This window comes from Ascaphus truei, chromosome 2 (genome assembly GCF_040206685.1).
Source record: "Ascaphus truei isolate aAscTru1 chromosome 2, aAscTru1.hap1, whole genome shotgun sequence".
NCBI lineage: Eukaryota > Metazoa > Chordata > Amphibia > Anura > Ascaphidae > Ascaphus > Ascaphus truei.
In genome coordinates this window covers 169,886,433-169,903,288 of record NC_134484.1, presented here as the reverse complement: position 1 = coordinate 169,903,288, position 16,856 = coordinate 169,886,433, and the positions used below count along the sequence as shown (strand labels likewise).

The following is a 16,856-nucleotide window of genomic DNA, read 5'->3' as shown; positions in this document are numbered from 1 at the left end:
CGCCGTCACACGCTGGCGATGTGCTAAAGGAGCTATGTGCCATGGCCCTACCGGTACTGAAAGGGTTAATATTTACTCCATTTTCTTGTGGTGTATTGAACCTCATTTTGAAAAGCTACTAAACATCATTTTTCAAGCAATGATTCAAAATGGCAGAGATATTGCTATACCTTTATCTCACTAACTCTTTGTATCTGTTTGTGCATGTTTGTCCTTATTTGTATGTAGCTCCATCTCAAATTGGCCCCGACCTCTGACCAGACACGGCTGCCGGTCAAAGACGGGCCCGGCTCTCCATCAGATGCAGGCCTCTTCCTCACTGAGTCCCACGCCGAGCTTCCAAACTCTGGCGGGGCACGATGGGCCCCTCTGACGCCAGTGCGCCGGAAGTAAGCTGGGCCTCGGCTTCCGGTGCCCGCTGACTTTGGAAGCTCGGCGTGGGAAACAGAGTGAGGAGGCCTGCAGCTGATGGGCAGCAGGGCTGGACATGGACAGAGATCAGCCCTAACTTGCAGCGCCGGCTGCTGGACCCCCGCTGCCACCGGGCCTGGCCTGACCATGGTGGGGGGGGGGGGGTTCATAGGTATATTATCCCCATAGACGTCTCTTTTTTAATGTAAACAAATCTAATTTAGCTAGCCTCTCCTCATAAGTCAGATTTTCCATCCCCTTAATTAATTTGGTACTTTTTCTAGTTGCGAAATGTCTTTGTTTATGCTGCAGGGCCCAAAACTGTACTCCATATTCGTGGTGTGGTCTCACTAAGGATTTATACAGTGGCATAATTATGTTTAATTCCATTCATACCCTGTTTTGTGCAAGCTACAGATGAAGCAAGACTTACTGTTCTCGTGGCCACGGGAAAAAAATGCAGAAACCGGGTCCCCATTGTAGCCCCTCCAGCCACAAGAACAGCACGTTTTCGGATTAACGCTGTAGGGGTCCATGCTTTTCAATGGGATCGCAGTGTTAATCCTTCGCTTGAATCGACCATCTGCCTGGAAAGAATACTGGTACTCGCCTATTAGATGAGCTGCGCCATCTCTCCGTCTGGATCCGTGTCCCTGCAGCGCTGAAGGAAAGAGATGCAGTGTCACCTCCCCCTGGATAACGTAGATGCCCTTATATGGGTCTCTACATCATGAGGGGGAGCCAGTCCTCTACATCAAGGGGGCTGGACAGCATTATGTGTCCTGTCCAGTTCCATTGATGATATAGATGACCATATATGGTCACATAGCCTCCCCCTCTCCCCCCCAGATATGAAGACCCATATAATGTCATCCAGGGGGGAAGGACATACAGTACAACAATGCATCTCTTACTTTCAGTGCTGCAGGGACACAGATTCAGACGAAGAGATGGAAACACAGCTGCAGACTGTTGCACAGCTCATCTAAAAGATGAGGACCAGTTTTCTCTCCCTGCAGCTGGACCAAAAGGATTAACACTGCGGGTCCCATTCAGAAGCATGGAACCCTGCAGAGTTAATCCTCCTGGGCAGCTTACTGCCCACGGAGGCAGCAAGAAGTGTAGTCGCAGTGCAGCAAGTCTTTCAACATCTGTAAGATCTTATTTACCTTTGCAGCTACTGCCTGACATTGGGCACTATTGCTAAGCTTGCTTTATAAAAGCACTCCTAAATCCATCTCCATCAAGGATTGACCTATTTTTGCCACATTTAATTTGTAAGTTGCCTGTTTATTCGTGCTTCCCAAATTTATCCTAGTTTTTTTGTAGATAAATTACACACTACTGATTTTACTACCTTACATAATTTTATGTCATCAGCAAAGATGGAGGCTTTGCTCTCTGTCAACTTCAAGGTAATTAATAAACAAGTTAAAAAGCAGTGGCACCAGTATGGAGGTACGTACGGTACTCCACTTACAACTCTCACTGAACCTGAAAAGGTTCCATTCATAACTTTCTGTTGTCTATCCTTCAACTAATTTTCAATACAGGTGCAAATATTTTTACCCAGACTAATTTCCTTATTTTGTACACTAAACTTTTGTATAGCACTGTATCAAAAGCCTTTGCGAAATCTAAGTAGACCACATCAACTGCATCCCTGGTCTAAATTCCTACTTCCCTGCTCAGAGAAACTAATAAGGTTAGCTTGGCACCACCTATCCTTCATAAATCCATGCTGATTATTACTAATCATTTTGTTATCCATTAGGTATCCTGATTATCCCGTAGTAAACATTCAAGAAGCTTCCCTACTATTGAAGTCAGGCTTACAGGTCTGTAATTCCCCAGTTGTGATCTAGCTCCCTTTTTAAATATAGGCACCATGTCTGCTTTACGCCAATCTTGTGGTACTGAGCCAGTGGAAATGGAGTCCTTGAATATTAAATATAATGTTTTGGTTATTACTGAACTTCGCTCCTTAAGAACTCTTGGATGAATGCCATCGGGGCCAGGTGCTTTATTTAATTTAATTTTACCAAGCCGTCTTTGCACTTCTTCCTCCGTTAACCAATTGTTTATTAATATTGTTTATTGTGGCTTCCTCCTGTTGCAATATTTTTGCAATGGACGACTGCTTGGTAAAATATTGAGGCAAAGAATGTATGTAATACCCCCGCCTTCTCCTCTTCTCCAATAATTTGCCTGCCCATCTCAAACTGCAAGAGTCCTAGCCTCTATTTTGTAATATTTTTGTTATTAATGTACTTTAAGAACTTTTTAGGGTTTATCTTTCTATTGCAATAATTTTCCATTTAACATTTTACTAATCCGATTGCCCTTTTACAGTTTTTGTTACATTCCTTAGAATTCTGATATGATGCCTCTGTCCCTTCTTACTTTAAGAATCCAAATGCCTGCCTCTGCCTTTCCATTTTTTCCCCCTACCGGTTTATTTATTTAATTTTATATTTATTACCTAAGGACTGCTAAGCGTACTTCTCTAACAATGTTTTAAAGACTGCCCAATTATCTTCCACATTTTACCCACAAAAAAAGTAATCTCAATTTATGCCTTGTAGATTATTCCTTAGTTTATTAAAATCTGTCTTTCTAAAAATTAAGCCTCTTTGCTGAACCCATTTAATATGGTTTTTGATCATTTATTTCAAATGAGACCATGTTATAATCACTGTTTCCCAAATACTCCCTAAGGCCTTGGACATAGTAAGCGCTTAGGTGCTGCTGCTCGCTCTCGCTTGCTGCCGCTCGCTCTACCAGGAGCTTTTTGCTCTACCAGGAGCTTTTTGCTGTCCTTGCAGAGGAGACAGCAAGCGCTTGCGAGGCGGATATCACTGTGTGTGTGTGTGTGTGTGTCACTTGGTAGCTGTCAGTGTGTGTGTATGTGTCACTTTGAAGTGGTCTGTGTGTTTGTGTGTCACTGGGGAACGTGTGTGTGTGTGTGTGTGTGTGTGTGTGTGTGTGTGTGTGTGTGTGTGTGTGTGTGTGTGTGTGTGTGTGTGTGTGTGTGTGTGTGTGTGTGTGTGTGTGTGTGTGTGTATATTATATAATATTTTAAAAATTAAAAAAAAGACATGCGAGAATAAATTATTTATTAACATTATGCAACTTTGATAAATATATTTGCACACACATCACACACCACACAGACACATACACACTGGTACACACACACATATACACACACATGCACAAACACATACACACACACACACACGCACACATGCACACATACACACACACACATGCACACACATACATGCACACACACACACCACCTTGCAGCCACCCCTGCTCCGGGACACAACCCCTTCCTCACCCCCCCCCCCCCCCCGTGGCCACGCAACCCCCCTCCATCTCCCGCGCAGGCAGGGAGGCAGCTACGGTGATCGGGGCAAAAGGGGACACATCACCCGCTCCCCCCGGCGGCGCAAGCCCCCTCCATCTCCCGCAGGCTGACAGCCACAGGGATCGGGCAGAAGGTACACTCACTCACTCACTCCGCTGGCGCCAGACCCCGTTCACATTTCCCTGCTCTCCTTCCATTGGTTGCTGAGGCGTCACGTGAGCGGAGTCAGCGCATGAATTTAAAATTTCACTGTCGGCTCTGTTCAAGCGCGCCTCAGCAAGCAAGGGAAAGCATGCGCGAGAGCCTACTAAAGCCGCTTTAATTGCTGCTGTAGGGGCTCAGTGGCAAGCAGCAGCAAGCGAGAGCAAGCGGGAGCAAGCAAGCAGTAACAAGGGCCGGCTTGATGGCAGTGCCATTGCATGCACAGAGCCCAGCGATTACAGAGACCCTGCGCTCTTCCCCACAACAATGAAACTGATTGCCGATGGAGCGTGCGGGGCCTCTGTAACTGTCTCTTACCTTGTCCGGCGGCATCTCCTCCTGCAGCGTCTCGTTGTCAAGGCACCACAAGGTGCTGCCACGACATCCTGACTTTGCATCGTCTGAGTAGGAGATGCCCCACCGGACAAGGTAAGAGGCCTGGCAAAAACCCCATTCACGAGCCCCACAAAAGTCCCAGCCGGCCCTGACTTCAACATTGTTTGATATTACCAAATCCAATAATGCCCTTTCCCAATTCACTCCTCAATAATTTGTGTCATGTTAGTACCCCAATTGTCTTTTAGCATCCCCAAAACCCTGTTTCCTTTAGTTGAAATGTTAATGTCATTGCTCCAGTCTATGTCCGGATAATTAAAATCCACATTTTCATAATTCCCTTTATAAACCTCTTCGCTTATAATAGGTTTAAAATCCGGTTTAATGTATAAACATCCTCCACCACCTCTTCTATTTGCTCAATCCCTCCAAAAAAGGAATTAACCCTTTAAATTAACTGTCCAGTCAGGCGTTTCATCCCACCATGTTCAGTAATGCCTATGATATCATACTGCTCCCTTCTAGCTATGAATTCAAACTCCCCTATTTTATTTGCCAGGCTTCTTGCATTCCCCATTCCAATCTATTCTGTCTAGACGTCACTTGCTTGCCCCTCCCCTAAAACAGAAAAGCTCATAGAACAGAGAAAGTGCACCCCATACTGAATATTATTAGGATGTACTGTATAGTGTAACAATATCAATTATGTAGAAGTGGTTTGGGTTGACAAACTGATCCTAGATTTTTTCAATAATATTTATTAATAATATTAATAAGAAGAATAACTATTTATATAGTGCTTTTCTCTGAATGGGGCTCAAAACTTCACAGCTACTAAAGGAAAAATAAGACAACATTTAAGGTTATAAAAGAGACCATCACAAGGAAAGATGCAATATAGGGTGGGACGGTACTGTAGCTATTAAATGCCAGACAGGTTGTGTTTCATTAATTAAATGCCTGGGTAAGAAGGCAGGTCTTGAGCCTGTTTTTATAGATTTCCAGAGAGGGAGCCTCTCGAATTGCACTGTTCCAGAGAGTGAGAGCGTCATGGCTAAAAACTCGGGTCCCAATGAAAGTCAAGGAGATTCTGGGAACGAATGTGAATCCTTCATCTGCAGATCAAAGTGAGCGAATGGGAGTGTAGGGAACTAGAAACTCTTTCAGATAGCTGGGACCCTGGTCATGGAGTGCTTTGAATATCAACAAGTCAGTCTTGAAATAAATGTGCCATTTTACAGACAGCCAGTGCAGAGAACTGAGAACAAGTGTCATGTGGCAAGAACGGTCTGGTTAGTTAACCTGGCCGCAGCATTCTGCACCAGCTGCAGGCGGCGCAGCTCTTTTTCCGGAAGACCCAGGTGGAGTGCTTGCAATAGTGCAGGCGTGAGGACACAAAGGCATGCACAAGCATAGTAAAATCCTCTGGGGGGATCAAGTGCTTAATCCTTGCTATGTTCTTTAGGTGGAAGATTTAACATCACAGACTAACACAGAACAACTAGTGTAGTTTACTACGGAGTTGTGGAGGAATTCAGCATATACAGTACAAAATGTTAATCTTATGACACATTGCTATTTTTTAACACTTTTGCTGCTGAAAGGTGTCACAACATCCATTCCTATTCAATATGCTACGAAGCAGTTTTCCACTTGCTCAGAATAATTTATCATCAATTCAAATGAATGAGTAATATGCTAAGAGACCCAACCACACAGAAATAATATATATATTTAAAAAAAGAGTTATTAATGCCCTTTAAATAAGCAATCCCTTGTGCTGGGGGCTTCGGCTGCAGAGGCCATGCAACCCCTGGTTGCAGAGACAATTTATTATTTAGGAGGAGAGCATTTGCCCTGTTCAAAATAAGCTTGTCAGCAGTTATCTACAGCTGCCATTTTATAGTCTCAAAAAGGCCAATGGGTGTGAGGTGATTATAGCCTGAACTGGAAGGTTTCCATTAATAAAACAGGGACCACAGAATATTATGTAAAAAAACAAATGTGCACTGGTATAATGTTTGTATTTTGGTTTGAATAATATATATACAGCCTTTAAATAATATACTTTACAGCCTTTAAAGATGTGTGTGTATATATATATATATATATATATATATATATATATATATATATATATATATATATATATATATATATACACATACAACTTTAAAGGCCGTAAAGGGTGAAACATTATATAAATCTGCCTTTCTAAAATGATGTAGTAAAACATAAAAATATATATAACGTCTCCCCCTTTACAGCATTTAAAGTACTATATAAAAGCAGCATATTGCAGAGGCAACATTAGTGTCACAATCAATCCAATTCAGGACAAATTGCATTCAATGCATTGATTAACACTCCAGTTTTCATAGGTCATAGTTTGCACAGACTGCAGAAAAAAAAAGAAGAAAAAAAAACATAAATTGAGCATAAAGAAGAATGTTAACAAAACTATGTACTGTTCCTTATTTTAAAAGACATGTGCCCACATTTTTTTATTGCAAGAAAGCAGATACATTGCACTACGTTTCCCATATCGTTGGAACCTTTACGGAAGGAGTAACGCAATGTTGGATTGATTTATAAAATATTTTATAAGGAAAAAGTACATTGATAGTTACCTCTCATTTTTAAGTATGCCCTGAAAATCAGTTTGCCAATTTAGGCCAAGCCTACAAAATTTGGCAAAGAAAATGGTATAAGGCCATATTCAGGCAAGTCAAGTCAGAAAGTAGCACAATGTGATTTAGTGCACTTTATGTGCTGGGCATACAATTATTGCACACCGTTCAAATTCCAGGTAAAAACCAACAACCCACCTCCACCTCTCCCTATTTGTATTGTTCTAGATAAGCTGCATCTCCGGGGATAGAAATACAGCCATGCGTTACTAGAACCTGTAGCAGGACTCTAAGGAACATTCAAATATGTTCATGGGATAAATAAATTGATGTCACGTGGAGACATTTGTTTTTGTATGAAAAAGAAATCAAATACATCCATAGATTAAAATTAGGCTCTAAAGTGAAAAAAAACAGGAACTGGAGTAGTGTATGAAGTCATTTTTTTACAGGACGGGTGGTGGATGCATAGTTTAGCACCAGAGACAGCAAATGTGAGAGACCAGTGTAGGTGAATAGGTACAATGGATGGAGGGATGAAAGGCAGATATAAAAAATAAGACAACAAATTTGTAGACTGCAATATCAAGGGTTTCCTTTAAACCATAGCAATTAGCAGGGAAATACGCTCTTGCAAATATTTATTTTGCGTTTCAAAAACACAAACTTCACTTTTTTCTCCCCTACCATGTAGTTACTTTACTTTGTCTTAGTTAAGTATTGCAGTTTAATTCTACAAAGATGTTTAGTGTAAATATTGTGGTTGTTTTCTTTTTTCTGGTACACACTTCTACCCCACTGCAACTTGATGCTAAAAAGTGTAAAGTACCACTTTGTTGGTACTTTGTGTAACAAATCATGGCACGCATAGAAAAACGTGGGTATACCTGTCAAGTAGATACAGAATTTATATGAAAAAGTCTCTGCACATGCCACTAAAATAGTTATTAATGGTATATACATGGAACTCTCACTGCCACGTTTTTAAAGAGCAGCAATCGCAGAGAGGCCACCTGAAGAGAAGACCACACTAAACGTAACACAAACAATATTTACACTGACTTGAGTGATTCTCAGGTGTCAGTTTCCATTTGTGGCATTATTTGGACAGATACTAGAACTCATGTTATATTCTAGTCTGTAGAATAGGTAGTTTTTTAAAACCAAAAGTATCTATTAGTAGGGATATTGGTGTCCCCAGACTCACTGAGTCCTATTTAATTAATTCATTATTGTTATATACCGAGTGCATTTATTAGGGACCTGGTGTGAATACCTCATTCACACATTTGTTTCTGCTAAGTATTTTCTTTCTCCCTGAAAAATATTTATCTCGTGCCAATGTTTGTAAAAGGACATTTGAGGCCACTTGAATTATCATCCCAAATCTAGCTGAAACAACTTTCCCATGCTGACCAGCATGAACACTAATATTCTAAGCTACTGGTCAACTCTGGGACATGCTGTTGGATCTACAAATGTGACAGCACATAGATTTGATTTCATTTTCTAATCTGCTTTAGCAGTTGTTCCCAAACTTTTTTACAGTGTGAACACCCTGATGGAATATATTTGTGTCAGCTCCTAATTAATAAATATTTTGCCTACTCACCAAAATATTGCTAATAAAACCGTTTAACTGATCCCTTGCAGTATAGTGTTCTAAGCTCATGAAGGAACCTTGCGCTTAAGTAAGGTCGCAAACAGCACCTCAGAGTGTCCAGGTACTGTAGCATGGGTGGTATAGCTGTCAATCACTGCAGGAGCTTCCAAAGTCACGCCCCACAATGCCTTGTAGCACTTGACACAAGGCACTGTAGGGCGACTTTGGAAGCTCCAGCGGTAATTGGCAACTGTACCACACACACTTTAGGACCTTCCTAAACACAGGATTGCATTACAGATTTTTTTTGTGGTGAACCCCTTGGAGACACCTCACAAATCCCTAGGGGTTCCCGAACCACCTTTTGGGAATCTTTATGGTATAGTAATGTAGTGCCATTTTCTGGGTTTTCTCAATGCAGGATCGGTAGTGTATTAATGCAGTAACAAGTAGGAAATAATCATAATACATTGCATTTTATTACATCAGCTACTGTATGTAGGCATCTGTAATCAAATGTTGGTACTCTGACATACACAGTCTGTGACGTACTGTATGTATGAATGAGCCACATGGATTATTTAGCATCACAGATTAAAATGTAAAGTAAGATTAGACCCCACCCAATGTTTTATGAATTTTTAGTACTCAAATAGTAAACCCATAGCTAAAGTTGTACTTTTTATCTAGTAGATATGGCTTTCCAAATTGTAGCCTCAGCCCAATAGTAATAATGTTCACTGTGACTCAGAGCTGACTGTTAACCAGCTGGCAATAGGGCACAACATGATAAAATTATGTCAACAAGTTTTGTCCCACAGAATTACAACTATGCATGAAATCACACCAAAAAATGATCCTGTTGCTATCTGAATCATCACCAGCTGCTCAATTGTTCAGTTTAGAAAGGCTTCAATTGTGACGAACCCCTGGAAGTCTTGGGGTCCAATTTCAAAGTTATGCTTAGGGAACAAAGCCCAACAGCCCAATTTATTCTGCCTCCTAAAAGATGAACACATGACAGATTGCACCACACTTTTCAATGTCATGACAAAAATATAACTTTCTGCAAGATGTTTTAATATGTATGAACCAGAAAATAAATGAGGATGTCACTATACAGTAATATATATATATATATATATATATATATATATATATATATATCTCTCATCACAAACTATAATAGTAGTTTAGTGTGTGCAGCTTTTTGTTCGTGTACAATTTCTACCACTTGTCCTGGTTTACTTTGGCACAGTGGTACAGTATATAGAAAAGCTGTGGACAATATAAAAGGCGTGTTTAAGTTAACAAAAATACTTTATTTCAAACAAAAAATATATACATCACAAACAGCATTTTTAGAGCAGCCCTCAACACTAACGCCAATTAAAAAAGGTATCACCTATTTTTGCGCAATTGAAACTGGCCTGAAATGGCTACCACAGTCTCATTTACTTTATTCCACAAATAGAAAGTAGTTTGACCCTACCTGTTTTCTCTGAGGTTCTCAGAAAGACCATGTCCGCAGGGATTCGTTGATTCTGTAAATAAATACATGTATACATAAAAAAATTATTCCTATCAAGATATGCTCAGTAGTATTAGTAACCAGAGGTCACAATTGAGATTGAAATGCAATTAAAATAGGATTTATCTCAGTGCTTTATATTCTGCATTTGCAATTTAGAAATCAATATTTTAGAAAAATTATACAATAAATAAGCAACAGTTAAGCCTTCCAAATTCTCCCCATTGGACAACCATGTAAATGCATTAGGAATTTCAATGAGGATTGTAATCATTTCATGGTGTTGTATATATATACATCTGATTTGCTAAAACATAATGATAACTCAAGTTTGATGTATTTGAACTCGCAGCACTGAAGGGGTTTTTACTTCTCTATATGGATGCAAAATAAATTAGACTTACAAAGCACATGGTATATAAGCCTGTATTTTAAAAGGAAAAGTGAATATTCCATTGCAAAAATGGATAGAACATGAAACGAGAGGTAGGGCTGTTACCTGTAGGCTCAGAGGAGACCTTATCCTCTGCTGCAGGGAGCCTGGGGTGTACCTGGTTTGTTTTATGACAGCGCCTCCAACTGTGAGGGTTCCTAACAATGCTGGATAATCCCATCACAGGGCCCAATACAAGAAAGGCACACACACTTGTATAGATAACAGGTTTTACTGAACACATATGATTATACCACAACATGTATAATGTAGGCCTCGCACAGCCATAACCCACACACCGTATCACACTGTCCATCTACTAAGTCCACACTGATCCCAATGTACAGAGGTCCCCTGGGCACCTACACAACCTGGTGTCCACAGTAGCCAACCCACCCGGAAGTGTGTGACAGCGCTGCCCACAGTGTTATAGTTGGTGCACTTGTAGATAGTGCGATACCTGCCGGGTGCACCAACACCCGGTAGCACCAAGAGAAGACAGGGGTCCGTCCGGTCCCTTGCCTTCACCGATGAGTCCGCCTCCACGTGGGGTGGTATCCAGCTGGAGGGTCCCACCTTGTCTCTACATACGGTAGTGGTCTGGTCCCGGAACACAGACCGCTGATGCTGCGCGGCGTCTTCAGCTGTGTCCCTGACACTGATCAGCTAATGGGGCAGTGTCCCTGTCTAAGGACCCTGTCCCTTAAGCAACCACAAACTTATAGGGGAGTCAGGGCCTAGCTGGGGCCTAATAGGGGGCTCTGGCCCAGTGCAGGGGCCACAGACACCTTGCACATAAACCTTTACCCTCCAGTGTCCCAGCTCCGACTGGCGTGGCTCGCAGCACGCCAAATGTATCAACTCTGGAAGCAGGGGAATCCGGCCACGCGATTAGCTGCTGTGTGCCACCTGATCCTGCAGCCCTATGGCCTTCTGGGGGCTTTAGATTCCCATGCGGAACCCAACTGATATGGCCGCCGCTTGCAATCCTCCTGCGTATGTGCGAGGTGCACCAAGACGGCCGCCGTAGCTCGAGGCATCATTGCGCATGCTCGAACCGTACTGCACATGCATGCACTGTACTGTGCATGCGTACGCACATTCAAGATGGCGGCGCCCTGAGCACTTGCTCCCCGCGAAGCTCCGGTGGCCACTCCGGCGGCACGCGGACTCTCCCCACACTCTCACCAGCCGCAGCAGGAGGTAAGAGGATGAAGGGGGACCCAGGGGGAACCTAGCCACATTCTCCCCCTGGTGAAAAGACCAACCACCCCGCTTGAGGACATTGTAACACAACCACACACAGGTTATATAATAAAATGCATTGCGATATGTACAACTTAAAGCATTGGCATGACTTTACACAATGTTGCATAATTCAGCGAGCATCACAATCGCAGATTGTATTTTGCTCCGAGACCACTGCTGAGACTCGTAGTGGGGTGTCCAAAATGAATCTTGGCCACCCTAGTGGGAGAGCGCCTCATTCTTTGGCTTCGGCGAAGCTCTTCTTCAACTCTCTCGGGAGAGGAATACTCATAACCTTGAGGCTCGGGCTCCCTCGTTGGAGGTACTACAGCCTCTGAAATGTCTCTTGTGGGTATGAAACAAGGACTCCTAGGGTCCAGAGGAGGGCTCATTGGAGCCACCGGAGTAGGTGCACGAGGCCTGGGACCATTACCCGTTGCTCCTTCGGGAGGTGCCCCTTGATTTTGATCTGTACTACTAGAGGGTCCTTCCATAGGATCTTCGGTTGTTTCAGTTACTGACTCTAAATTCTCGTCACATCCTCCTGGCTCACCGGTCAATAGTGTAGCCTCTATTTCTGGCTCGTCATCCCACACATGCGGGATAGGCAGGAGATGATTGCGGTCATACCCTGCCGTCCGGGTCACGTAAACAGTAGACAGGGAGTGCCGGCATCCGAGATTATACTTCATAGACTCTGTCGCGCCAACGGTCGGCCAGTTTTTGTTTGCCTGGGAACCCTAGATTTTGGAGAAGAACGGCATCTCCAGGACGAATTTCTCGATAGCGGACCTTATGGTCGTAGCGCCTTTTGATACCGGCATTCAGATGAGCTGATGCTTTCTCGCTAGTTGGTAGATTCGCTGCAGACTTTCTTGGAGCCACTGTACATACTTGAAATGCGTCATGTTGGGTACCCCGTCGGTAGATACCCTCAGACGTATATCTACAGGAAGCCGTGCTTCTCGCCTGAACATTAAGAAGTAAGGAGTGAATCCCATAGATTCGTGGCGGGTGCCGTTATAGGCGTGCACCAAGGACTCCACATGTTTTCTCCACTCCTTCTTCTGAGAACCCTTTAGGGTGCCGAGCATGTCGAGGAGGGTCCGGTTTAACTTCTCCAGCAGAGCAGCTCCCTCTGGATGGTAAGGGGTCATTCAGGACTTGGTGATGTTCAATAATTTCAGCAACTCCTTTATGAGGTTATTTTCAAAGTCTCAGCCTTGATCCGAATGTAGACGATCGAGAAGGCCGTAATGTATAAAGTACCGCTCCCACAATATCTTGGCCACCGTAATGGCCTTCTGGTCATTGGTTGGAAAGGCTTGGACATAACGGGTGTAGTGGTCTGTGATCACTAGTACATTGTAATGTTCGAAGGACAATATGCTGCAAGTTCCTGGGGAGAACCAAATTTTTAAAGGCAATGATCTTGTCTGGGGTGAAATTCATCCCATCTGGGTGGCAATAGGCAGCAGGGATAGCCTTGCATTGGCATCCCAGGGAGTCGGCGACCCTTAGTTCTGAAAAGGCCACTCTGTCTTCCACGATGGCCGCAGTCAAACACATAGCCCGCATCCCTGGTCCAGGTATTTCTACCCAGAGCTTGTCGTTCAGTGTGGTACTCAGTCCTGGTCTTCTGGACAGAGCACCAGCACCTATGTTAAGGGGCCCCGGTTTGTACTTTAACGTATCTGGTAGTTTGAGAGAGCCGCCAGCCATCTGTGGCCGGTGGAGTCCAGTTTGGCGGATGTTAGTATGTACGTCAACGGATTATTGTCCGTTTGTACTTCGAAGGTGACTCCTTAGAGATAGTCGTGGAGTTAGTCCACAATTGTCCATTTGAGAACGAGAAATTCCAGCTTGTGAACAGTATAATTCTGCTCGCTGGGGGTCAAGCTACAACTGACGTATGCTACTGGCTGTAGGCCAGCCGGATACTTCTGGTGCAAGACCGAACCTAGGCCGTTGAAGCTCGTATCCACGTTGAGGATGTATGGTTGCTCGGGATCAGCGTAAGCTAGAACGGGCGCCTCCGTTAGGCTTTTCTTTAGGCCGATGAATGCCTTCTCACAGGCCATTCACTTGTCGAAAGGTAGTCTAGCGGAGGTGGCTTTCCCCTCAGTATCGTTGGGTTATATCTTGATAAGGTTGTTGAGGACTTTTGCTTTGCTCTAATACCCCTCCACGAATCATCATTAGTATCAGCAGAATCCTAGGAAGCTAGCTCAATTACGTTTTCTGGCCTTGGCCAGTTAACCATGGCTTCGACTTTGGCGGGGTCGGTAGCTATTCCATCCACGGACACTGTGCGTCTCACGTAGGTCACTGATGTGCGGCAGAACCGGCATTTGTCCAGAGACAGCTTCAAGCCTTCCTTGCCCAGCCGATCCAGCACTTTCAGCAGACGTTCCTCATGCTCCTCCAGAGTCTTACCGAAGACGATGATATCGTCCATGTGGACTAAGCATTCCCGTGGGTTCATGTCGCTGATGGTCTTGTCCATCAAACGCTGGAATGTTGCTGTGGCACCACACATGTCTTGGAGCATACAAGTGAATTGGTAGAAGCCAAAGGGACATACAAATGCTATCTTATCTTAGTCTTCTGCACTCATTGGTACCTGGTAGCACCCATATCTCAGGTCTTGTACACTGAACCACTGACTTCCCGACAGCGCGTTGAGAATTTCTTCAATCCGCTGAAGAGTGTACTGGTCAGGTACGGTGCGGTTGTTCATGGTCCGATAGTCTACACATAATCGGACCGATCCATTCTTCTTTCGCACCACCACAATCGGTGACGCATAGGGGCTACGGGACTCCGTTACAAGAAATGGAGACGGTGGGCATTGTAAGATGTCTCTCATGTCCTCCACATCTCTGGGAGCGATGCACCATGAATGCTCCCAGAATGGTGTGGTATCGCTTAGCCGTATGGTATGTTTGGCGTTTTTGCTACACCCCACATGCATTTCGCTAATGGAGAACACCTCCCGGTGTTCCTGCAATTTGGCCGTTAGCCGCTCCCTCCACTCAGCGGACAGGGTTGATTCCACTAAGTCGAATGCCAGCCCAGTTGGTTGATCTGGTACGGTGATGGTGTTTACTTGAGGGTAACTGGGTATATCCTACTCAACCGTTGACCTTGGTCAAGAGGCATGGTGTAAGGAGAGATGTTTTGGATAAACATCTTTATCTTCCCCGGCAGCGAGGACTTCCATTCTCGTACCTTTGGCACAAGCTTGTAGTCTCAGTTGGCGTCTGCCTCTGGCGTACTTTCTCTAGAGAGAGAAGAGATGCTCGGCCCCGTCTCGGATAGCAGCACGCTACGTACATGATCTCCACTCCCTCTGGTGGAATCTTGATCAATCCCTTGGTGTTATTGAACAGGTCCCCATATCAATCTTGGGCCGATATTTTGCGGGTGGGTTCGGTGGATTCTGGGTGGATTTGTAGGGCAAACAGGGGTAGTTCGCCAGCCTCTTGCAGGTATGCTCGGATCAATGCCTGCACCACATCAGCATTGGTCCCCAATATGATCGGAGAGCTTGAGTGTTCTCAGGGCATCTCAGAGCCTCCACATCAATGGTGCGAGACTTGTCGTTGTTCAGCTGCGGTATTTCCAGCCGAACCCTCACCACGCCATCGATGGGGTAGTCCTCATTGCTGAGTACCCACAACTTCATCTGGTCCGTCGACTACAGGGGCAGATCCTTAAGATGTTGGTCGTAGAAAGGGCCGTACACAATGGTCACTTGGGACGCATATGATGGCGGACGGCTCCACGCGACTAAGCGTCCGATGGGGAGGTTTCATCGGGGCTTGGCGCTGGTGTGCTTTCTGAGGACATGGAGGGTGTTTCCGCTGACTGGACCTTGCAGATCATGGATTTATGGTTGGATGTCCTAGTTTTCATTTTCTTTTTCCAGACAGTTCAGAGAGAAGTGACCCTTCTGGCCACAGTTGTAGCAGATGTCGCTTGGGTTCACCTCGGGCCTAGAGGTAGGAGTTCCTCTCCTAGGCGTCCTGGACACAGCAGCATGTATTTCGGGAGGGGGGTCGACTTCGGTGCCTTCTGCCTCCTTGGGCTTTGGGGTCGACACCCCCTTGAGTTCGTCCTTGTTGGACTCTTTTTAGCTTTCTTGGGGGTGTGGAAATGAAGTTGCACTTCCTGTTTCCGGATGTGGCTCAGAGCCATGTAGCTGGGGGGTGAGGTGGACGGAGGAGCGCATCACATCATGAGGGCCACCGAGTGCAAGGGTAGGGATCCCTTCAGAAGTTGTTTCAACCGGTACTGGTCCACCACTGCAGCTGAAATGACTCTCTTGGAGAGTAGTGACCATTGTGATAGTTGTAATCTTCGGACGAAGGCAGACAGTTCTTCTCCATCCTTTTGGTGGACAGCCCGGAACTGAGACAAGAGTTCGTCCTCGTCGTCAGTGTAAGATTGGGCTAGGAGTTCCACCAACTCATGAGCGGTGACTTCTCTCTTAGTTTCCTGGTGCATTCGCACCAATTGAGAGGCCTGTGTTCGGAGGCACTCGACCAGTCGCTGTCTCTTGACAGCCTCGAAGCAGGACCACTCATCAAGCACGTGGAGAGCATGCTCTTGGCAGGTCTTGAACCCTTCTTCCCCCAAGGGTGTGTGCATTATCACGGAGAATGCCTTGAGCTTCGTATAATTCTGTGATTGGGAGGTCAGTGTTAGGGCTTCTACCAATTGGGGTAGAGTAACTCCCAGGGCGGAAGTTCCCGGTGACAGGTGACTGTAATAGGCTGGTCCCTGACTAGGAGCTTGCAACCGGGCTGTTCTTGTACCGGCTCGTGGTAGGTGTCTCTGTTATAACACTTGAGGTGAAGGTTACCCTGGGTATGGGGTAAGTCGGCCCAGATGGGTGTACTTGAGGTTAGGGCGGGAGCCCTCCATCCTCCAGGGGTGTAGGAGGCGGTGAAGGCTTCCGTCTGACTGGGGACCTCTGAGGAGAGTACCGGGATAGACGCGGCCATGGAAGTTGATAGCCCTGGGTATAAGTGTGGGTAACCCTCGGGTAGGGCCTGAGGAGCATTTTCCGGGCATATTTCTTGCCC

At 44.9% G+C, this 16,856-nt stretch overlaps 1 protein-coding gene across 1 annotated transcript in view; it reads right to left on the bottom strand.

Annotated features, from left to right (window-relative positions):
* Positions 1-16,856, bottom strand: part of ATP9B (ATPase phospholipid transporting 9B (putative)) — a 283,427-nt gene that overhangs the window by 186,298 nt on the left and 80,273 nt on the right. The window contains exon 7 of the mRNA XM_075588537.1: positions 10,047-10,098. Coding sequence (XP_075444652.1) covers positions 10,047-10,098 — 52 coding nt within the window. The remainder of the gene's footprint in view (positions 1-10,046; positions 10,099-16,856) is intronic.